Source organism: Sus scrofa, chromosome 17, assembly GCF_054392235.1.
Source record: "Sus scrofa isolate SSC_HxYL_T2T_F1_AM1 chromosome 17, Sscrofa_HxYL_maternal_Yorkshire_Landrace_v2.0, whole genome shotgun sequence".
Classification (NCBI taxonomy): domain Eukaryota; kingdom Metazoa; phylum Chordata; class Mammalia; order Artiodactyla; family Suidae; genus Sus; species Sus scrofa.
Genome location: NC_139399.1, coordinates 46,834,389 through 46,857,703, shown reverse-complemented (window position 1 = coordinate 46,857,703; position 23,315 = coordinate 46,834,389). Strand labels below are relative to the sequence as shown.

Sequence of the window (23,315 nt, the reverse complement as noted above, 5' to 3'; positions counted from 1 at the left end):
GCATAATACATTCCTAGTGAATGAGTTCTCCACAACCCTCTTCTCTCCTAGCAATCTTTCTGGATTGTCCTGTACTCACCACTGAGCCTGTGTTCTAAAACAGACACTAAGGACAAGGACAGCACTCAGTTCCCAGATCAACAATTCCTCCCTCTTCAAATTAAAGATTCCAAAGGCACCACCCTGTCTGGAGTACTGACATCACTTGCACCACACACGGCTCTTCAAACCAGACCATCCTACTGAGCTTCTTACGCAGAGTGAACACACTGCTTTAACAGGTGCCCTTGAGAGCAGTGGAAGTTCTGTGTAACGTACTGTGCAGCTTCTTTAAAGGCAGGGACTGCGTCCACTTCACTTGATTTATGTGGCACCCTGCATCTCATCAGACGGCATTAGACACACATTCGGAAGATGGGAGTCACAATGACCCAGCCATTGGGAAGTGTGCAACTCTTTAACTCTAGCTAAGTCACTCCTTCTTCTTCTTTTTTTTTTTTTTTTTGTCTTTTGTTGTTGTTGTTGTTGTTGTTGCTATTTCTTGGGCCGCTCCCGCGGCATATGGAGGTTCCCAGGCTAGGGGTCGAATCGGAGCTGTGGCCACCAGCCTACGCCAGAGCCACAGCAACGCGGGATCCGAGCCGCGTCTGCAGCCTACACCACAGCTCACGGCAACGCCGGATCGTTAACCCACTGAGCAAGGACAGGGACCGAACCCGAAACCTCATGGTTCCTAGTCGGATTTGTTAACCACTGCGCCACGATGGGAACTCCCAGTCACTCCTTCTTGCCAAGTACAAAACTTTCGTAAAATGGGGAGAATTAAGAGTGAAAAATTAGAAGTAACTTAAATGTCTTTCAGCAGAGGATAGTTAAATAAATTCTGTAAATAAATTATATGTAATCATGAAAGAAGCTATGAATAGACATGGAAAAATATAAATGAAAACAACAAGCCATTGACTAATTAAGAATATGATTCCTTTCTTTCTTTTTTTTTTTCTTTTTTTTTTTGTCTTTTTAGGGCCACACCCACAGCACATGGAAATTCCTAGGCTAGGGGTTGAACTGGAAAGGCAGCCACCAGCCTACAGCCACAGCAACACCAGATCCAAGCCACATCTGTGACCTACACCACAGCTTGCAGCAACACCAGATCCTTAACCCACTGAACAAGGCCTGGAATAGAATCTGCATCCTCATGGATATTAGTCGAGTTTGTAACCGCTGAACCATAATAGGAACTCCTCTCTTTTTTTTAAATGACTACACCTGTGGCATATGGAAGTTCCCAGGCTAGGGGTCAAATTGGAGCTGCAGCTACAGGCCTACACCATAGCCACAGCAATACCAGATCTGAGCCACATCTGTGACCCACACCACAGCTTTGATCAAAGCCGGATCCTTAACCCACCGAGCAAGGCAAGGGATTGAACCTGCATCCTCATGGACACTGTTGGGTTCTTAACTCACTAAGCCACAACAGGAACTCCCATTAAAGTGTTTTCAAAAAGCTATATGGGTATATGTATGTTTGTATGTGCAGAGTTTGTACGTGTGAAAGGATGGAAGGCCACACACCAAACTCTATCATTATTCCTTCAAGAGTGAGGAGAGTAAAAGAGGACTTTTCACTTTTTTTTCTCTTTTACTTAGTTTTCATTTTTCCTAGAATGTATTGGTTTTGAAATTTATGGGGGGAAAAAATAGCAAAATGACTCTTTATATAATAATTTTAAAAATAGGAATTCTAGCCGCCTTTACTTCAGAGTAGCTGTGAAAATTTATCAAGAACTAGTACATATAAAGAGTTAATATTCTTCGGTGTTTTGATTGTTAAAAATCAAATACAAATTTTAAAAATCAATATTCAATTAAAACCTTTCATTGCTATCTCATGATTCAAAAATGATGATCATGTTAGTTGCACCCAGTCTAAGATGACCTTAAGTTCCTGCCATGTTGTTTCTTCAGTGAAGAAAACTAACAATTAACTGGTGTGATCTGGGGTTCCCTTTGTGGCTCAGCAGTTAACGAGCCTGACTAGGATTCATGAGGACGCGGGTTCGATCCCTGGCCTCACTCAGTGGCTTAAGGATCCGGTGTTGCCTTGAGCTGTGGTACAAGCTGCAGACACGGCTTGGATCCCACATTGCTGTGGCTGTGTCCTAGGCCAGCAGCTGTAGCTCAGATTTGACTGCTGGCCTGGGAACTTCCATATGCTGCGGGTGCAGCCATAAAAACCAAAAAAGAGGAAAAAAAACAACTGGTGTGATTTAACTTTTAATTCCTTAGAAAATATTAAAATATATTTTCACATTAATTTTCAAAGTAGATTCTTTATCTCATCATATATATTGATTTTTATAAATCCCCATATCCAATGGGAATCCTGGAAATAGAATCACTGCATCAAAAAAATTGGACTTACTTAAATTTTGTTTGGGGAAACAGCTGTCAACATTACTGCAAATCTAGAAATGTTTAAGCTGGGCAATGATCAATCAAAGATGTTATTCACCAGTTGTCAATGAAGTATCCAAAACAATCCATTCTTAAACAACCTAAATGTCTATTGACAGATGAATGGATTAAGAAGATGTGGTATATATACACAATGGAATACTCAGTCATAAAAAAGAATAAAATAATGTCATCTACAGCAAAATGGATGGAACTAGAGATTCTCATACTAAGTGAAGCCAGGAAGAGAAAGATAATTACCACAAGATTATCACTTGTATCTGGAATCTAATATACAGCACAAATGAACCTTTCCACAGAAAAGAAACTCACGGACTTGGAGAACAGACTTGTGTTTGCCAAGGGGGGATGAGGAGGGAGTGGGATGGACTGGGAGCTTGGGGTTAATAGATGCAACCTATTGCATTTGGAGTGGATAAGCAATGAGATCTTGCTATACAGCATATGGAACTATAACTGGTCACTTGTGATGGAACATGATGGCAGATAATGTCAGAAAAAGAAGATATGTACATGTATGACTGGGTCATTTTGCTGTATAGTGGAAACTGACAGAACACTGTAAATCTACTATAATGGAAAAAATAAAAATCATATTAAAAAAAATAAAACAATCCATTCATATAAGTACGTGTCTCCCAGAGGTCAAGAAGATAAGTTATTCATGTTTTCCTAACCCCCTTCAGCTTTCTTCTCTCCCCCTCAAAGTTTTGGTTCCTAGGAAATGCTCAGGTAACTACTGAATGAATGGCCCAATGACAAATGGTACCACTACTTGACTGGTGAAATAAGATTTCCAATGGATCCATTTGCTCTGGCTGGGAATAAAATGTATTCAACAAAGGTGTGCTGAATGAATGCCCAGAGGCAGCAGGAAGAAGAGAAGCAGGAAAGATGGAGTTGGAAAGGTTACAAGTGGCCAGAAGGAGTAGGACCACTGTGGGCCAGGGCAAGGACCTGAGGCACTCATGTTCTAATAGTTCTGGGTGGTGGGAAACATGAATGTTAGTTTTATTATTCCTTTACTTTTCTGGATCTCTTTTCAAATTTATTGATATAAAAAAGCAAGTTACCAAAAAAGAATACACTGGATGAAGACAAGATTTCTTCCATAAATAAGGTAAGAGGTACCAATGAAATCCTTGATGGAGTCTGAATAAGGTCCTGATTTTGATAATTATTTTCTGGTAATATAAAAGAATGTTCTCATTTTTTAGGAAATACATGTCAAAATATTCAGGGGTAACAGTCTGCAACTTATTGTCAAACAATTCATAAAAATACTTTAAAATACTGTAAGGTCACAGAATAGTTAAGTAAGAGGAAAGTAATCTTACCAACAGAGAGATCCAGGCAAACATTTGAGGGCTATCTCCCTATCCTACAACTGAAGCATTTTTTCTTTTTTGCTTTCTTTTTTTTTTGCTTTTTTAGGGCCACACTCATAGCATACAAAGGTTCCCAGGCTAGGAGTCTAATTGGAGCTACAGCTGCTGGCCTATGCCACAGCCACAGCAATGCCAGATCCAAGTCTCATCTGCGACTCACTCATGGCAACAACCAATCTTTAACCCACTGAGCAAGGCCAGGGATTGAACACAAAACCTCGTGGTTCCCAGACGGATTCGTTTCTGCTGTGCCACGACAGGAACTCCATGAAGCATTTTCAATAATGCCATTAAAAAAAAAAAAAAAGACAACTCAAAGCAAATGACCTCAATTTGACAATGACTTACCTTCTCAGTCTTAATCCACTTTGGGAAGACTGCAGTTAAGTCAGAAAGCACACCTAACAGTCTCAGAAAAGACTCTATGATTATGTGTTGACGCTGCTCTCTACCTCCATCTGCAAATGCCTAACTACCACTCATCCTTCAAGGCCCTGTGTTAGTCTCATACTCTTCCACTCCTTCCCCCAAACCACCAACCTAAGTATCACCTCTCTCCAGAGTTAGATCCAAACAGCATTTAATAAACACAAAGACCACAAGGGCCCCATTCATCCTTGTATATCTGGCAGTTAGCAGAGCTCCCAGGCATATAGAAAGGGTTCAACAAGCAAATCCTGAAGTCAACCTCCACATGGCAGGGAAGCATATCACTGTCAGTTGTCTCTCCCATAGTTTTATTTTAAGTATTTCTCAGGACATCACCTTACTTTCTCTCTTGTAATACAGGTACCTGCAGTCTTATTCCTTCCTCTGGACAGAAAGACCTGAAAGGGCACTGACCAGATGTATTTTTCATTTCTCTAACCCCTGCAACAATAAATTGTCAGCCAATGTTTCATCAGAACATGTCTGATGACAGACCATAGAAACTCCCAACTTCCCAAACTACAATGGCTATAATTCTATGATTAACCTACTCAAGAAAACATAGAGAACACAAGTTCCTGAAACCTGAACTACTGTAGGCGTTACACTGAAGCAGACAAAGTTAATTTAAAAATAAATAATCTGCAAAAGGCATTATATGCATTATGCTGAAATTAACCTGGTTAATTCATAAGTAAATTACCTGCAAACATTTAATACTTCAGGACAAGTAATTTTCTATTCATTTTATAACTGACAATACAACAATGGGACTCAAGACCATGTGGCAATGTCCCATTTCTAACAGGTACTTAGTTAAAAAAAAAAGAAAAAAAATTTGCTGAATAAGCCTGTACTTCTATTAGGTCTTCTATCTTACTTATTCTGTGGTTCATGTAGAATATTCACAAATGACATAGCTTACAATAGAGTCTGGCACTTAGTAGGCATATTTTGTTGACTAAAGTGAATGAATGGACTATAGCCCATTTCAAGCAGCTCTGGTTATTGTAAATGGCTAAATAGCCTGGGCCCAGATTTAGAGAATGATCTGAGATTTCTGAACTTCTAAGGGCATCCATTCTATTTCTGTTTTACATAATAAATAAATGCTTACCCAAGTAAAACAATTCCAACTGCATTCTCCTCTAGCATTTTAGTCATGAAAGCAAACAGCTTAGAGCCTATTTCAAAGAGTACTCTTTTGAATGTAATGGGATCCATGCTGCACTTACTTCTCCCAGCTCAAGATTAAGGTAATCGGACCTCTACCATTAGGTAGAGGAAAATGGGCAAGTGCTGTAGTTACTTTCAGTGGTTTCAAAATTATTCCCTAGAAAATCCTCTATGTAATCTAAATAAGCAAGACAACATAAAATCTTGCCATCATCCTTTCCCAAGACCTGTCCTACCCTGACTTCATCTTATTTCTATCTTCTCCATAAACCAGAGATTCAGCTAAATTAACTGACCCGAGAGAGAAACTGTATGTGTGTGCAAACTTTAAAACAGGCACTGGGTTTTAGCCTCTAACCTAGTCCCCTCACTCATCTCATCTGTACAACATATTTCCTAGTGATATAGGAACCATTCACTGCCAATTTCAAGTGATGTCATATCACCACCCTTAAGGCAACATAACAAAGAGCTTAGTCTGCTGGATTATAAGGGATATGGCTCTCATACAGAGTTCTCTATGCCAAAACAGACTTCTAAATTCTGAGATAAAATTTCCACCTAATTTGTACATCACATCTAATAACTTTCTCCACGGACAGAAAGTAGGTTGGGAGGACAGAAGCCTTGCCACTGAGAGGAAGCTCGGCAAGAAAAGGGAGATGCCTTGTACCCAAAAGCCCATGAGGCTGAGGCACAACACTCTGGACCAAGTGGAACAGCAGACCAACCTAAAGGTACCAAGGATGAGCCGGGAGTGATATTTGAGTACTTTCAGTTTACTATTTTCAAAGAGCTGCTCTGCTCTGTATATATGTTAACTACACAGTATGTGACCAAACACACCACCCCACAAAGAAGAAACTACGCCTTCCCCCCAAATTGAAATCAAAATAAAAGTATACAATTCTGTAGACATTATGGTATATAAGTCTTATAAATGACCACACTATAAAATCAAAACTATTTAAATGCCATTAACCTTTTAACGGTGTACATTTTTTCTATTTATAATCTAAATTACTTCTGCTTGAATTTGCCTTATCAGAAGAAAGGCAAAGAATTTCAAATCTTTATTAAATATATACATTAGATTTACATTTAGTATAACACAAATGAAGATAAAAGTGAATAGATTTCATGACAGCTTATATTAAAGTCACAAGTTCACAGTGTCAAAATACAGAATCACTAAATATTTGACTCTCTCCTCTCCATTTGAAATAGCCTAATAAGAGATCTGCTACAACCCTGTTCATATTGCCTCCTCTGGTGGAATACCTAGACCCATCTATAACTCAGGGGACAGTGCCACACATCCATTAAGGTTCAATTAAATGTCATGCCTCCCAGGTTAAGATGGACAGGCACCAAGTCTGACTGAACTTAATCACTGACGCCTATAGGCACACCACCTAGCATTTAGCAGGTCAATAGGACATTCTAACCAAACTGAGCAGAAAAAGACATGCTACAAGTGCTTACACGTTCACATTTGCAGCTTTGCTTCTCCCTTGCATGCCCTAACCTTTCATGCAAGAAGACAATTTCATTTACCCTTTACTACTTCCCTGAGCCTCTGGCTAAAACTCTGTCCACATATTCCTCTCCAGGGAAAAGGGGCACCCACAAATCTCCAGGAGGTTCCTCATTTTTCCTCTGGACTCATACACACTGAAGAAGCTCTGCTTTAGGAACTACAGAGCTCATACTCTCCACACATGGGAAGGAAGGAAGAACAGAGGTTTCAGATGCTGCCCATTGCCAAGGAAAAGAATTTGGAATTTGGGTTCAGCCAAAGAACTTCCCTTTAAAAGAAAGAAATCATTATTCTTCAGAGGAATGTAACATAATCCAAACTACAACTTATCACTCAAAATGCACAGAATATAATCCAAAATATTACACAGATAAAAGGAAAGGAAAATATGACTTGCAGTTAAGAGAAAAGTCCAATCAGTAGAAATGAACTTCAGGATAAACCAGATGCTGGAACTGACAGAAAAGGAGTTTAAAGCACCTATTAAAACTATGCTTGGATGGAGTTCCCTTTGTGAATCAGTGGTTAATGAATCTGACTAGGAACCATGAGGTCGAGGGTTTGATCCCTGGCCTTGCTCAGTGGGTTAAGGATCCGGCGTTGCTGTGAGCTGTGGCGTAGGTCGCAGATGTGGCTCAGATCCCAAGTTGCTGTGGCTCTGGCATAGGCCAGCAGCTACAGCTCTGACTAGACACCTAGCCTGGGAACCTCCATGTGCCGCAGGTATGGCCTTAGAAAAGACAAAAAAGACAAAAACAAACAAACAAAAAAATCCACTATGTTTGGAGTCCCCATTGTGGCTCAGCAGTAACAAACCTGACTAGCATGCATGAGGACGTGGGTTCAATCTCTGGCCCCACTCAGTGGGTTAAGGATCTGGCACTGCCATGAGCTGTGGTATAGGTGGCAGATGCGGCTTGAATCTCAAGTTGCTGTGGCTATGGCAGCAGCTATAGCTCCAATTCAACCCCTAGCCTGGGAATGTCCATATGCCATGAGTTCAGCCCTGAAAAAAAAAAAACAAACAAACCTCAAAGAGTGAAATAATGCCATTTGTAGCAACATGGATGGACCCAGAGATTAAGTAAAGCAAACCAAAGACAAATATCATATGGTATCACTTATATATGGAATCTAAAAAGAAAAATGACACAAATGAACTTATAAACAAAACAGAACCACAGACATAGAAGACAAACTTACGGTTACCAAAGGGGAAGAGGGAAGGAGAGATAAATGAGGAGTTTGGGATTAACATGTACATACTACCATATGTAAAAGATAATCAACAGGGACCTACTGTATAGCATAAGGAACTGTACTCAATATTTTATAATAATCTATAAGGGGAAAAGAATCTGAAAAGAAAAAATACATATATATGAAACACAGATTGTAAAAACTATGCTCATAATGAATCAACAGACTGAAAATCAGGGAATCTAGGAGCAAAAAAGGGGTACTGTAGAACTAAAAAGTATCAGAAATAAAAAAAACTGACTGAATGAGTTTAACAGCAGATTGGAGTTGAGAGAAGAATTTGAAAACAGATCAAAAATTATTCAACCCCAGAGTTCCGGTCATGGCGCAATGGAAACCAATCTGACTAGGAACCATGAGGTCGCAGGTTCAATCACTGGCCTTGCTCAGTGGGTTAAGGATCCACTGCTGTGAGCTGTGGTGTAGGTCGAAGACACGGCTCGGATCCTGAGTTGCTGTGGCTGTGGCATAGGCCAGCAGCTACAGCTCCAATTGGACCCCTAGCCTGGGAACCTCCATATGCCGCGGGGGTGGCCCTAATAATATTAAAAAAAAAAATTATTCAATCTACAAAGTTCCCACTGTGGAGAGATGGGATCAGCAGCATCTCTGAAGCACTGGGACACAGCTTTGATCCCCAACCTGGCACAGTGAGTTAAGGATCTGGTGGTGCTACACAGCAGCTCAGATCTGATTCCTGGCCTGGGAACTCCAGGTGCCCCAAGGCGGCCGAAAAAGAAAAAAGAAAAAAAAATTAATTTCAACATCATCCCAGTGACCTATGGGACAGTATCTAAAGGTCTAACATAAATTTGGTGAAATAAATTCTGCATATTCAAGCTCAGTGAATCTCAAACATGTTAAATACAAAACTAAAACAAATTTGAATACATCACAGTCAAACTGCTAAAAACCAAAGATAAAGAGGAAAATCTTGAAATCAGCCAGGAAGAAAAATAGCACATTACAACCAGACAAACAACAATATGAAAATGATCACTAACTTTTCTTCGTTAACAATAGAGGAACATTAATAACATCTTTAAAGCACTTTAAAAAAAAAAAAAAAAACTGTAAACCCACAATTCTATATTCAATGAAAACATCTTTCAAGGATGAGAGTTAAACAAAGTCATGATCAAAAAGGCAAAAACCAAGAGACTCTGTTACCAGGACACCAGTTAGAAAAAGAGCTAAAAGAAAAATTTCAACCTGAAAAGAAATCATTGAGAAGAAATAAAGAACACTGGAAATGGTAAATACATGTGTAAATCACTATCTCTTTTGGTTATCTTCTTTAAAATACATAACTATTTGGAGCAAAAATTATACTACTACACCGGGGATTTTTTTTTTTTTTTTTTTTGGTCTTTTTTAGGGTCGCACCTGCGGCATATGGAGGTTCCCAGGCTAGGGGTCAAATCAGAGCTGTAGCCGCTGGCCTGTGCCACAGGCACAGCAACACCAGATCCAAGCTGCACCTGTGATCTACACCACCTCTCATGGCAACACCAGATCCTTAACCCACTGAGCAAGGCCAGGGATCGCACCTGTGTCCTCATGGATACTGGTCAGATTCATTTCTGCTGAGCAAGGATGAGAATTCCTACCTTGGGGATTTTATAGCATGTGTAGATATAATTTGTGTGATACTAGAGCATAAAAAAAGAATGTTAATGGATTACACACTATTTTTATAAGATGGTAGTTCCCTTGTGGCCCAGTGGGTTAAGGACCTGGCATTGTCAGTGCAGCAGTTCAGGTTACTGCTGTGGTGGGGTTCAGTCACTGACCCGGCAACTTATACATGCTGTGGGCATAGCCAAAAAATAAAAATACAAAACAAAATAAATGCTAAGAAGTATAACTAAAAGCAAATAAATGAATTAAAATGAGATTTTTAAAAGTTATTCAATTAGGAGTTCCTGTCATGGCTCAGTGGTGAATAAATCCGACTAGGAACCATGAGGTTGCTGGTTTGAGCCCTGGCCTTGCTCAGTGGGCTAAGGATCTGGCGATGCCGTGAGCTGTGGCGTGGGTCAAAGATGCGGCTGGGATCCCATGTTGCTGTGGCTCTGGCGTAGGCCGATGGCTACAGCTCTGATTCAACCCCTAGCCTGGGAACCTCCATATGCCGCGGGAGCGGCCCTAGAAAAGGCAAAAAGACAACAACAAAAATTATTCAATTAACCTGAAAAAACAGGAAAGGAGAAAGCAAAAAGCAAAATGGCAGACCTAAAAGCAATCATATCATAACCACATTTAATGTAACTAGATTAAACATTGCTGTTAAAAATCCAACCTCAACTATCTATACATAAAAGACACACTCTGAGTTTAAGACACAGTTATGTTGAAAGAAAAGTGATAAAAATGGATATACCATGCATACAGAAAGCAAAAGAAAGCTAGAGTACCTGTACTAATAGCAGCAAACGTATTCAAGTAAAAGACTATCACCAAAGACAGAGTGATATTTCACGTTACAAAGGGGGCAATGCATTAGGAGGGCATAACAATTATACATGCGTATGCACATAATGACATAATTTCAAAATACATGAATCAAGACTGACCGAATTAAAGGGAGAAAAAGATAAATCCACAATCACCCCTCTCTTAGTAATTGGTAGTATTAGACAAAAAAAAAAATAATCCACAAAATCAATAGTGAGATACATCAGAAAAAAACACCATCAACTACCTTGACCTAATACACAGATATAGAACAGATTTACAACAATGGCAGAACACACAATTTTTTCAAATGCATGTAGAATATTCACCAAGACAGATAATACACTGGACCGTAAAATAAGGCTCAACAAACTTAAAATCCTACAGAGTAGGTTCTCTGACTACAACGGAATTCCATTAGAAATCAATAACAATAAGGTAACTATAAAAACCCCATTACTTGAAAATGAAACAACACATTTCTAAATAACCATAGTCAACAAAGAAATCTTAAGATATTTTGAATTGAATGAAACTGAAAATATAAGAAATCAAAATCTGTAGGATGTAGCTAAAGCAATGCTTAGTGGGAAGTATATAACTTTAAATGCTCATATTGCTCTTGCGGCATCTCACTGATTTTGAGTGGCTCTGTCTTCATTATTATTTGTCTCGAGGTATTTAATTTATAAATATCCTGCTGTATAGCACTAGGAACTATGTCTAGTCACTTATCATGGAGCATGATAATGTGAGAAAAAGAATGTATACATGTATGCGTAACTAGGTTACCTTGCTGTACAGGAGAAAATTGACAGAACACTGTAAACCAGCTATAATGGAAAAAATACAAATCATTATGAATAAAAACAAATAAATAAATGAATGCTCATATTGGAAAAGGAGATCTAGAAGATCTAAAATCAATGACCTGAGTTTCTAGAAATATTTAGGGAAGAAAACAATTAAGATCAAAACAGAAATCAATGACATTTAAAAAAGACAAAGAGGAGTTTCCGTTGTGGCGCAGCGGAAACGAATCCGACTAGGAACCATGAGCTTGTGGGTTCGATCCCTGGCCTCGCTCAGTGGGTTAAGAATCAAGCATTGCCATGAGCTGTGGTGTAGGTTGCAGATGCAGCTCGGATCTGGTGTTGCTGTGCCTCTGGCGTAGGCCGGCAGCTGTAGCTCCGATTAGACCCCTAGCCTGGGAACCTCCATATGCCACGGGTGCAGCCCTCAAAAAAGACAAAAGACAAAAGACAAAAAAAAAAAAAAAAGACAAAGAGAGAAAATTAAAGCAAAAGGTTGGTTCTTTGAAACTATCAACAAAACTGATAAATCTTTAGCTACACTAATCAAGAAAAAAGGAAATTAGCAGCAGAAATGAAAAGCATATAGCATTTTTTAAAAGTATATAGCATTAAGAGAAGAAAGGATTATTAATAAAAGATGAAAAAATATCAACAGAAAAGTCCATTCTCTTAGTTCACAATCAAAGCAGAAGCAAAAGTCTATATTAGAAGAGGATTATGTTAACTCTAAATATGAACCTGCCACAGTAGAAATCTCTTGTAACTCAGTGAGGGGAGAAGCCGGTTCTGTTTTCATAGCGTTTTCTCCCATTGACTTGCAGTTCAACTCCAAGCCTGCAGGCCCCAGTCCATCCCCAATGGAGTGGCAAGTTAGTGCAGATGAAACCTGGCCAGCTTCCAAAGGAGATTTCAACTGACCTAGAGGAGCAAAAGAAAGATTGGGGAACATACGCATGTTTATAAGAATCAAAAGTTCCAAAAGACTGATAAAGCCAGAGTCTTTTTAGAGGAAGCCATTCATTTCACAGTATACAAGAATACACTTACAGGTTCCAGCATATATAACAAGGACTGTGAGCATATCAAAGAAAGGCTAATAAAAAGCTAAATGGAAAGGAGAGTTTGCCAGAAATATTAATAAAAAGGCAGAGGCACTGAAGTAAGATGGCAACAGAAAGACAGAGAAGAACAGGGCTCTTCAAGAGCTGTAACTCCAATGCAACATTCAGACCCATACAAGCAAAACCAATCATAAATACATACAAAAGTTTGTCTATTGAAACCTCAGTGAAGAATAATATAAGAAATAAGGCACAGGAGTTCCTGTCATGGTGCAGTGGTTAACGAATCTGACTAGGAACCATGAGGTTGAGGGTTCGATCCCTGGCCTTGCTCAGTGGGTTAAGGATCCGGCGTTACCATGAGCTGTGGTGTAGGTCGCAGATGCGGGTCGGATCCTGTATTGCTGTGACTCTGGCGTAGGCCGGCAGCCCCAGCTCCAATGGGACCCCTAGCCTGGGAACCATCATACGCCACGGGAGCGGCCCTAGAAAAAAGCAAAAACACAAAAAAAAGAAAAAAGAAAGAAAGAAAGAAGGCAGCCAATTCATTAACTTGATTTCAAGACCATCTAAAACTTGTATGAAGCTACTGCAATGCTTGGTTTAGATTGGTTCGCAACAGAGAGGCATCAGGTTGGCAAGACCAATCCAGAATAGACTCTGACTCACCTTTTTCAGATTCCTTGGTACCGGTTGATGTGTTTTGCAAAGTATCGGTATTAATCGTATCAACCAAATCTGATACAACCAAGTCAGGGTCTAGGATCTCATGGGTCCCATTAGTGGACAGCCTGGAGGACCGTCTCCTTGATAAGTCTTTGTCAGTGTTTTCCGAGTAGTTTTTTGACTTTTCCTGGGCTATAAACCATTAAGAGAGTTGTAGTCAAGAAACCCGAAGAAATAACTCTGCTACTACAGATTTCTGGACCAGGTGCCTCTATAAAGGCTTTACAGAGGGACTTTAGAATATCAGATCTGTGATGAAAGGAAATACCCTATCCTGCTTTATAATTTTAAGTAAAGTGAAAAGGCCCAGTCTTTCTGCCAGGATATAATTTTCCTAACTTAATGGATTCATGATCTGAAAATACGTGCCAAGGTCACATCCCCATCTTGACAAATTCTGTTTTGGGGCTTTCCAACATAAAAGTCTATGATGAATTTCCCAAGTTACTAAGATTTACAGAGCCTTAGAGCCATCACAAATCTTTTTTGAAGCCAAAAGGGTATTTTTTTTTAAAAAAATCAATAAATCATTTTTTGTTTTTTGCTTTTCAGGGCCGCACCCACAGCATATGGAAGTTCCTGGGCTAGGGGTTGAATAAGAGCTACAGCTGCTGGCCTACACCACATCCACAGCCACGCCAGAACCAAGCCAGCCATGTCTGTGACCTACACTACAGCTCACGGCAACACTGGATCCTTAACCCACTGAGTGAGGCCAGAGATCAAACCCGCATCCTCATGGATCCTAGTCAGGTTCGTTAACCGCTGAGCCACGAAGGGAACTCCCTAAATTGTATTTTTAAAGTTTCACTTGGCATATGATATCCATCCCTTCCTAAAACATTAAATTTCTAGTAGAATGCAAATCAAATGTAGTTTATGGGTATGGAGATTACATCCCTGAACCCAACATTGATACAGCTTGTGCTCTGGGATTTATTTTTCCTTGAACAAAACTCCTCTGATCCAACCACATCCCACTCACATCTGTTCCTGTGATCAAGGACAACAAGCATCAGAGCCTATAAGGAATGAGTGACATCCTGGATATAGGGGAACTAACACAATGACTGTCAAATTCTAATCACACAGACACAAACTGAGAACTCACATGAATTTTTGTCAAGCCGAGGACGTTTTATGGGGACTTCACTTCCTTTTGATATTTTCCGTCTTCTCAGTTCCAACGTTATTGGTTGCAAAGTTTGACTGTTTGAATCCACAGCTACAATGTATATAAAACCATACAAAAAAAGGTATGTAATTTCTTAGTGACCAATCTTCACATTATATATAAATAAAACATACATATATATATATATATATACACACACACACATCCTTGTTTGATAAATAAGCTCTCAAAGGGTATTTTTACTTAAGCTAAAAAGAAAAAAAGATGAGAATTTTTTTTTTTTTTTTGTCTTTTTGTCTTTTCTAGGGCCATACCCTCCGCATCTGGAGGTTCCCAGGCTAGGGGTCTAATTGGAGCCGTGGCCGCTGGCCTATACCAGAACCACAGCAATGCCGGATCCAAGCCACATCTGCAACCTACATCACAGCTCATGGCAACAGATCCTTAACCCACTGAGAGAGGCCAGGGATTGAACCCACAACCTCATGGTTCCTAGTCGGATTTGTTAACCACTGAGCCTTGACGGGAACTCCAAGAAATTTTTTTCTTATAGGAGATGCTGATACCTACAGACCGACCTCCTGAATTTTTTTGGTCTCTCATATGACCCAGCTCTAGTCATAATACTTATCTCCTGAAACCCTCTCTTTAAATATCCCATGACTGCTTTAAAATATGAAGGTGGAGTTCCTTTGTGGCAAAAGTTCAACCCCTGGCCCAGGAGCTTCCAAATGATGCAAGCACAGACCAAAAAATAAATTAATTAAAAATAAAATAAAAGATGAGAATAGAGGAAGTTCCCTTGTGGCTCAGCAGGTTAAGAATATAGCATTGCCGCAGCCTTGGGTCACAGCTGCAGTGAAGGCCTGGCCTGGGAATTTGATCCCTGGCCTGGGAATTTCTGCATGCCACAGGCAGAGCCAAAAAGAAAAGAATAAATTTTTTTTAAATATACGAGGATGGAAGGGCAACAGAAAAGCCATTTTTTATCACCATCAAATCTTCTCACCAAAATATAGCTTATCCAGTACTCAGGAAATCCATCATGCTGGCTAATTCTTAAAAGGTGTACCCTGGGACTATGGCTTGATTATTATTTTCAACCTCTACTTCTAAATTGGTTAGCTTGGCATTGGTCCTCGTTTTGAGGACCTTTTGAAAACAACTCCAGAAAAAAACTCAGGAGTCTATGCTATTTGTTAGTCAGTGTTCCTGGCAAGGGTGCTTATCACCAGCAAATCCAGCCCTGATATAATTTAGCAGTTCAGAAGCTAAACCTTTATACAGTGCTCACTCCTTATTTTTAAACCTAACACTTAAGAAGCTCTCCCCCTCCATGGAGGTTCCACGTGGCTCAGCAGGTTAAGGATCCAGCATTGTCACTGCAATGAAGTGGTTCCCTGCTGTGGCCTAGGTTCAGTTCCTGGCTTGGGAACTTCCACCTGCCACAGGGGTGGCCAAAAAAAAAAAAAAAGAAAGAAAGAAAGAAAGCAGCTCTCTCCCTTTGGGAAAGATGAAAATCCAAAAGGCTAAGAAATAAAACAAAAGAAATTGGGAAGCATGAGGGAAAGGTAGGGCTAGGGGGTCTGATGAAGGTTGAAGAGACAGAAAGAAGCAGCAAGGAGAAAGAAGAGGGAGGAAAGGAAGCAAGTGGGTGGGAAAGAGGAAAGAGAAGGCTCCGAGACCAGTAGCTTCAGATCTGCCATGTCAAACGGCCAAAGAAGGCAGGGCTGAGCTCTGAGGAGGCAAACCTGATGAGAAAGCTAAACTCCTTGGCTCTTCCTGCATTCAATCGTCCCAATGTGCCAACATTATTTTGTTCCAAGGGTGGGAACTTGGAGATCACACACATTCCAAATTAAACACAAACAACCTTCCCTAAATAGCTCAGATCCTGTTCCAATAAGGTCTGCACAATCTAGAGAGCTCAAGGCTCCACTGTGTCAATGAACTTATTTCAAGCAATTTTTGGCAAACCTTCCTCACTTTGATACCCTTTACAAAGGAGGGCTGACCACATAGAACTTCAGTGCTTCCCAAATTTTTTACAGTAAGAATCATGTGGGAAAGTCATTAACAACTAGCATCCCCAGATCCTGCTCCAAACTGACTGGGGAAAAACTCCTCAGGCAAGTGTTAACAGTAAGCTTGGAAAACACCAGTTCTCTATTGAAACGATCCTATCCCTGTGAAATCGTATACTTTTTTGGGGTGGGGGGAGGGGGCCGTCCACAGCATGTAGAAGTTCCTAGGTCAAGGATCGAACGCATGCTGTGACAATGACCCAAGCCACTGCAGCACAAGGGAACCCACTGAGCACAAGGGAACCCCTGAAATCCTACACTTTTAAAGGCAATAAACTGAATGCCCATTTTTCATCTGAGTGAAGCAATGTGGCTTCATAGAAGCAGTCTGAAAAACAGAGTCCACACTTGCCAGAGGGAACAACTCAGAGCATGTATAACTAAAAGGAACTCTGTTTCAGAACACTCAATTCCCACACACACTCTTTCATAAACTGAGATGCTGAGATGAGGACACATCAGATTTCTTCCAGTTCGTATTTTCTGCCTTTCGTTGCATAAGTGCCCTTCTGCTTACACAAAAAGGCCTCCTTATCACATTCCACATCTTTTTCCTTCTTTCTTTCTTTTTTTATTTTTTTGTCTTTTTGCCATTTCTTGGGCCGCTCTCACGGCATATGGAGGTTCCCAGGCTAGGGGTCAAATTGGAGCTGTAGCCACCGGCCTATGCCAGAGCCACAACAACGCGGGATCTGAGCCGCATCTGCAACCTACACCACAGCTCATGGCAACGCCGGATCCTTAACCCACTGAGCAAGGCCAGGGACCGAACCCACAACCTCATGGTTCCTAGTCGGATTCGTTAACCACTGCGCCATGATGGAACTCCACATTCTACATCTTAACATGGTACACTGCCCAGAGGTTTAAAACTTCCAGACTTTATCAACTGGGGTTTCTCATTTGAAAACAGAATACAGAGGTCATTTCCTCAATTATCCCAAGAATGGGTTATAACCAGTACCACTCCCAATTCACAGAAGTCAATTCAATACAGATCATGGATGCTTTGGGCATTAGAGTTTAATTCTCGCTTAGAACCCTGCTGAGAAACCCAGTGAACTTAGGACAGTGCTGAAATACAGTGAAAGCCACAAATGCAAGCTACACGTGTAATTTTAAATTTTTAGTTGTCACTTTTTAAAAAGTGAAATTGGAGTTCGTATTGTGGCACAGGGGAAATGAATCCAACTAGGAACCATGGGGTTACAGGTTCGATCCCTGGCCTTGCTCAGTGGGTTAAGGATCTAGTATTGCCATGAGCTGTCGTGTAGGCCAGCAGCTGTGGCTCCGACTGGACCCGCAGCCTGGGAACCTCCATATGCCATGGGTGCAGCCCTAAAAAGCAAAAAAAAAAAACACACAAAATAGCCACATTTGAAATGCTCAGTGCCCACCTGAGACTAGCAGCTACCACACTGGACAGCACAGGGACAATTCCAGCATGCTTGGCTCTTGAGGGTGAGACCCAGTTACAACCACTGGAGGGGAAATTCCCTTATTTCTTTTGTGAAGAAATCAATCATCTAATTTCATATCTTAAAATAAGAATGTAAGAAGACTGTCTACTGAGAACAAGCACTAATATATTTATTTGATATAAAGAAAGACAGAGATTCTTCCACAGAAATTAAGTCTGGTGTAGCTGTCTGGATTGATAAAGAGGACTGGCTTTGCATTCCACATCATAAGGGAGTAATAAGTGGGCTAACTCTGTAGCTCCACAGTTTCTACAAAAATACATTCTATATCATATTGTATATTTAAAATTTATCTTTGGCAGCTTTTAAACTTAAGAAAAAAAATAATTTTAAATGTGATAGGGGACTAAGTCTTTCAATATTCATGTAAAGAATATGCAAGCAAGAATGTCTGAAGGCCACAGCTAGATAATCATGGGGCCAGATAATCATGGGCAGTGTTCATCAGTCTAGAGATCCTGGGGGCTCTTCACATCACTCAATCAAGAGAAGTTATGTTTAGCTTAGGAAGAAATTCATAGTTTGTTTCATTCTTGGCTATTCTAGAAGCCGTCCAAATTTCAACTTTTTAAAATAATTGTATATTCCTCCCTGAATCTGTACACCTTAACCTTGACTCTTACCAACTAGCAATCTCAGCTTTTTATTTAGATTGAAAATTTCCAATGCATAATCACTCTCCAGAGAGCCCAATTTCTTTTCTTTTCTTTTTTTGTCTTTTTATCTTTTCTAGATCCGAACCCACAGCATATCAAGGTTCCCAGGCTAGGGGTCTAATCGGAGCTGTAGCTTCTGGCCCACACCACAGCCACAGCAATGCCAGATCCGATCTGCTTCTGCGACCTACACAGCACAGCTCATGGCAATGCCGGATCCTTAACCCACTGAGCAAGGCCAGGGATCGAACCGGCAACCTCATGGTTCCTAGTCGGATTCGTTAATCACTGAGCCACGACAAGAACTCCATGGAGAGCTCAATTTCAAATGTACCCATACCTTCCCAGTCTAGTGTTCTTTGCTCCCGCCTCCTTCATGTGCCCATACCTACTTACTTCTCCTTTTCCCTTCAATGTCTCTCATGAAAATACCATTGCCTGCTTCCAGGTTCCATTAAGCTTAAAGTGAACTCATTTGAACTGGCACAAACAAAAGGCCTTAGCTTATTAGGTTTTATCATATTAGCTGAAGTATCTAGTGAACAGTTACCCACCACCCCAGAAGCCCAGTCAAGAACATGTTTCCCAACTTATGTTCATCTGGATATATGCTTCCCTTAAAATTCAGCTCCACAGACAGCACCTGTTCTCAGATGACAGGATGATTCAAAGTCATTCACCAAAAAGAAGGGTTGAAGTATAGAAGTTATAAAGAAGAGAAGAATACTCTGGCATTGCTCACTTGGGAAACTCACCAGTAGGAGCTATGGAAGGGGGTCTGCCTCGTTTTCTTTTTGGCTCCCTCAAGTTTTCTTGTGGACTCTTCACAATGTCATTTTCAGGTTTCTTATCCACTTGAGCATCTCCAGAATACTCTCTGTCATTTTCTGAAATGTTCTCCTTATCTTCCTTCTCGTTCTTAGGAAGGTTCTTCTCTGACACCTTCCCCTTTTCAGAACAGATTAACTTTCCTTCTTTATCAGGCTGCTTAGGTTGCTTTTCTGTCTTCAAGGCTTTGTCCTCTTTGTCTTTCTTCACATTAGCTGTCGCTTTTCTCTGCTCTTTAAACTTCTCTCGTTTATCAGGAGATGATGAAAGACTTTTGTGTTCTGTTTCTTTAGGCCTAGCATTACCCACAATATTCTAAAATGAGCAAAATAGCGATGAAACACACTTTGTGATTACTTGCAAATATAAAATCAGATGGCTTTTTGTAAACTTATGAAGACAAAGAAATTTAAAAAGGACATATATCAGGTCACACAATGGAAGGCACCATTGAAAATGCTCACTCATATTCTGAGGTTTGAGAACCAGCTCAAAGTTTAAAGAAAATAACGGTCATGTTCAATTCCATCTGAGACAGTGCTATCTGCCTTATGATTAGTAAGTCACTAGAAAATAATTAAAGGGACAGACAACTACCTCAGGGACATCTTCTGGGAAGCAATCTTTCTGACAGAGATGTTCTAAGAAAATGCCTCCATGCTCTGTCTTTCTCATCACAAGCGTGACTACAGTGAACCAGGCCTTTCTGAGGCCCGGCTCAGTTTGCCAGATGCTGACATCCAGTGTAGGAAAGATCCCAAACTGGTATCTGGAGGCTGAACAAGAAAGCTGTAAAGATTTTTTACCCAGAAAAGTGTCTTTACTTCCTCTACTGGGTAAAGCTGTACTCAGTCCAATAAGCCACCTACAAAGTTCCTGAGGTACTGAGTTTTTGTCCACCAGGAGGAAATACTGCTTCTTGGTTACTTTCCTCCTAAATTACATTCTTTAAAATTCATCCCGGAGTTCCCGTTGTGGTGCAGTGGTTAACGAATCTGACTAGGAACCATGAGGTTGCGGGTTCGGTCCCTGCCCTTGCTCAGTGGGTTAACGATCCGGCGTTGCCCTGAGCTGTGGCGTAGGTCGCAGACGCGGCTCAGATCCCGCGTTGCTGTGGCTCTGGCATAGGCCGGTGGCTACAGCTCCGATTTGACCCCTAGCCTGGGAACCTCCATATGCCGCGGGAGCAGCCCAAGAAATAGCTAAAAAGACCAAAAAAAAAAAAAAAAAAAAAAAAATTCATCCTAAAAATCTTGTGTCCCAGGAGACTGTCTCACAATAAAGTCAGCTCTGAAAGCTCTGGAGTTTCCAAAACCACAATTAAGTTTGTATATGTATCTTCCTTCCAAGACCTTAAGAGTAGAAACTACCATATCATGTTGATATGGGATCCCTAGCACCTAGCACACATTAGGCACACAGGTCTTTTTCTTTCTTTTTCTTTCTTTCTTTCTTTCTTTCTTTCTTTCTTTCTTTCTTTCCTTCCTTCCTTCCTTCTTTCTTTCTTTCCTTTTTTCCTTCCTTCCTTTCTTTTCCTTCCTTCCTTCCTTCCTGCCTTCTGCCTCGTTTTTACAACCACATCTGTGGCACATGGAAGTTCCCAGGCTGGGGTCAAACTGGAGGTAGAACTACAGCCCTACTACATCACAGTCACAGCAACACCGGATCCGAGCCACAACTGTAACCTATGCCGTAGCTTATGGCAACACTGGATCCTTAACCCACTAAGTGAGCCTGGGATAAAACCCCCATCTTCAAGGAGACTATGTTGGGTTCTTAACCCACTCAGCCACAAGAGGAACACTAAACACACAGATCTTTGCCATAAGCAGGAAGGAACACCTTATACTCAGTGAAAGTTTAATTTGTCACATAATGAAAAGTAATAAATAAGGCGAATCCCCGTGGTTAAAGCCTAGAAGAAAAAAATTTTTTTCAAGTCCCCAAAATTTTCTGCAAGCAGCCAGGTTTAAGATAAGCCCTCCTCAGTAACTGCTGGCAGAAATATAAATTGCAACCACTGAAAAAGGAAGTTGGCAACTTGGGTCAAAAGACTTACAAAGTTTATACTTTTGAACTGGAATGAATTCCTAGAAATGGAATCTCCTAACAGAATAATCAGACTTGTACACCCAGATTTACAAATATCCTTCAGTGACCATCAAGGAATTCGTTACACAAAGTAGGGTTACATACATATAAAATAATACATAGCCATTAAAAGCTATATTCCCATAGAGTACTCAGGAACTTAGGAAAATGTTATTTTGTTAAAAGAACAAGTTATAGAACAGTCATGTATGCATATAACTCGAATTTTGAATAGCAGTAAATATATACACATACACACACATACAAACTTTAAAAAAAAAAAAAAAACAGAAGAAGTTCCTTTGTCACTCAGCAGGTTAAAGATCTGGTTTGTCATTGCAACAATTCAAGTTGCTGCTGTAGCATAGGTTCGATCCGTGGCCACATGCCATGGGCATAGCCAAAATGAAAAAGAAGAGGAAAAAAAAAAAAACACTCTGACCTATTCTAATACTATATCAAAAAGATTTTAAAATTTTCTGACATATATTTTTAAGAAGCTTTGCTTTGTAAGTGGCCATTATATAAACCTAGATGCTTAGGGTTGAAGAGAGCTAAGAAGTCATTTATCCACACTACTATGTCCTCTTAGAAAAGAAAAACAAACAGGAGACAGGGGCCTGTGCCTGACCACCTGCCAGGTCTGAGTTGAAGTGAGACACTCAGAGGCAGCTGGGAATTGACGACTGAAGCACCCACAAACCTACACAGGGTGAAGTGCCCATCTCCAAGCCAAGGCACATGCGTACTATCCATCAGAGTGAACGGCTGAATGTTAGTTATCTGGAGCCCTGGACTTCCATCTAGGGACACTCTAGATCCATTCTGGAAGGTTGTTCTTTTTTTTTTTTTTTTCTGTCTTTTGTCTTTTTGTCTGTTGTTGTTGTTGTTGCTGTTGTTGCTATTTCTTGGGCCGCTCCCTCGGCATATGGAGGTTCCCAGGCTAGGGGTCGAATCGGAGCTGTAGCCACCGGCCTACGCCAGAGCCACAGCAACGCGGGATCCGAGCCGCGCCCGCGACCTACACCACAGCTCACGGCAACGCCAGATCATTAACCCACTGAGCAAGGGCAGGGACCGAACCCACAACCTCATGGTTCCTAGTCGGATTCGTTAACCACTGCGCCACGACGGGAACTCCCCGAAGGTTGTTCTTAATACATTTCTCTGTCTATATAAACTCATTCTACAAACTTAACATAAAAATTGCCAAATTTAAGGCCAAAATAATGTTTTAGAGTACTGGGAGGCTCCTTAGAGGCCTGAGGGGCAAATAATCAAAAACATCTTTAGGCTAAAATTGTCAATTTTCTGAAGAGGAAAATCAGCAAGAGGCAAAAACGTTTTTGAGGCTATCATTAATAATATCATGGAGGAGTTCCCGTCGTGGTGCAGTGGTTAACGAATCCGACTAGGAACCATGAGGTGGCGGGTTCGGTCCTTGCCCTTGCTCAGTGGGTTAACGATCCGGCGTTGCCCTGAGCTGTGGTGTAGGTTGCAGACGCGGCTCGGATCCCGCGTTGCTGTGGCTCTGGCGTAGGCTGGTGGCCACAGCTCCGATTCGACCCCTAGCCTGGGAACCTCCATAGGCCACGGGAGCGGCCCAAAGAAATAGCAAAAAGACAAAAAAAGTAAATAAATAAATAAAGCAAAGGAAAATATTAAAAAATAATAATAATAATATCATGGAGTTCCCATTGTGGC

The 23,315-nt window shown here is 40.7% G+C and overlaps 1 protein-coding gene across 14 annotated transcripts in view; it reads right to left on the bottom strand.

Moving 5' to 3' along the window:
• The window catches only part of PHF20 (PHD finger protein 20), a 150,007-nt gene that overhangs the window by 60,601 nt on the left and 66,091 nt on the right, over positions 1 to 23,315 (bottom strand). For 7 of the 14 annotated variants that reach the window (XR_014832260.1, XR_014832261.1, XM_021078128.2 and 4 more), the window contains 4 exons: positions 19,448 to 19,835; positions 14,448 to 14,561; positions 13,280 to 13,468; positions 12,288 to 12,467 (listed from right to left, as the gene is read on the bottom strand). Coding sequence is in view for 11 of the 14 variants with exons in the window: in XM_021078128.2 (XP_020933787.1) it covers positions 12,288 to 12,467; positions 13,280 to 13,468; positions 14,448 to 14,561; positions 19,448 to 19,835 (871 nt within the window). In the remaining 3 variants the exon portion in view is untranslated. The remainder of the gene's footprint in view (positions 1 to 12,287; positions 12,468 to 13,279; positions 13,469 to 14,447; positions 14,562 to 19,447; positions 19,836 to 23,315) is intronic. The other 7 variants (XM_021078130.2, XM_085003817.1, XM_085003820.1 and 4 more) reach the window with 4 other exon arrangements.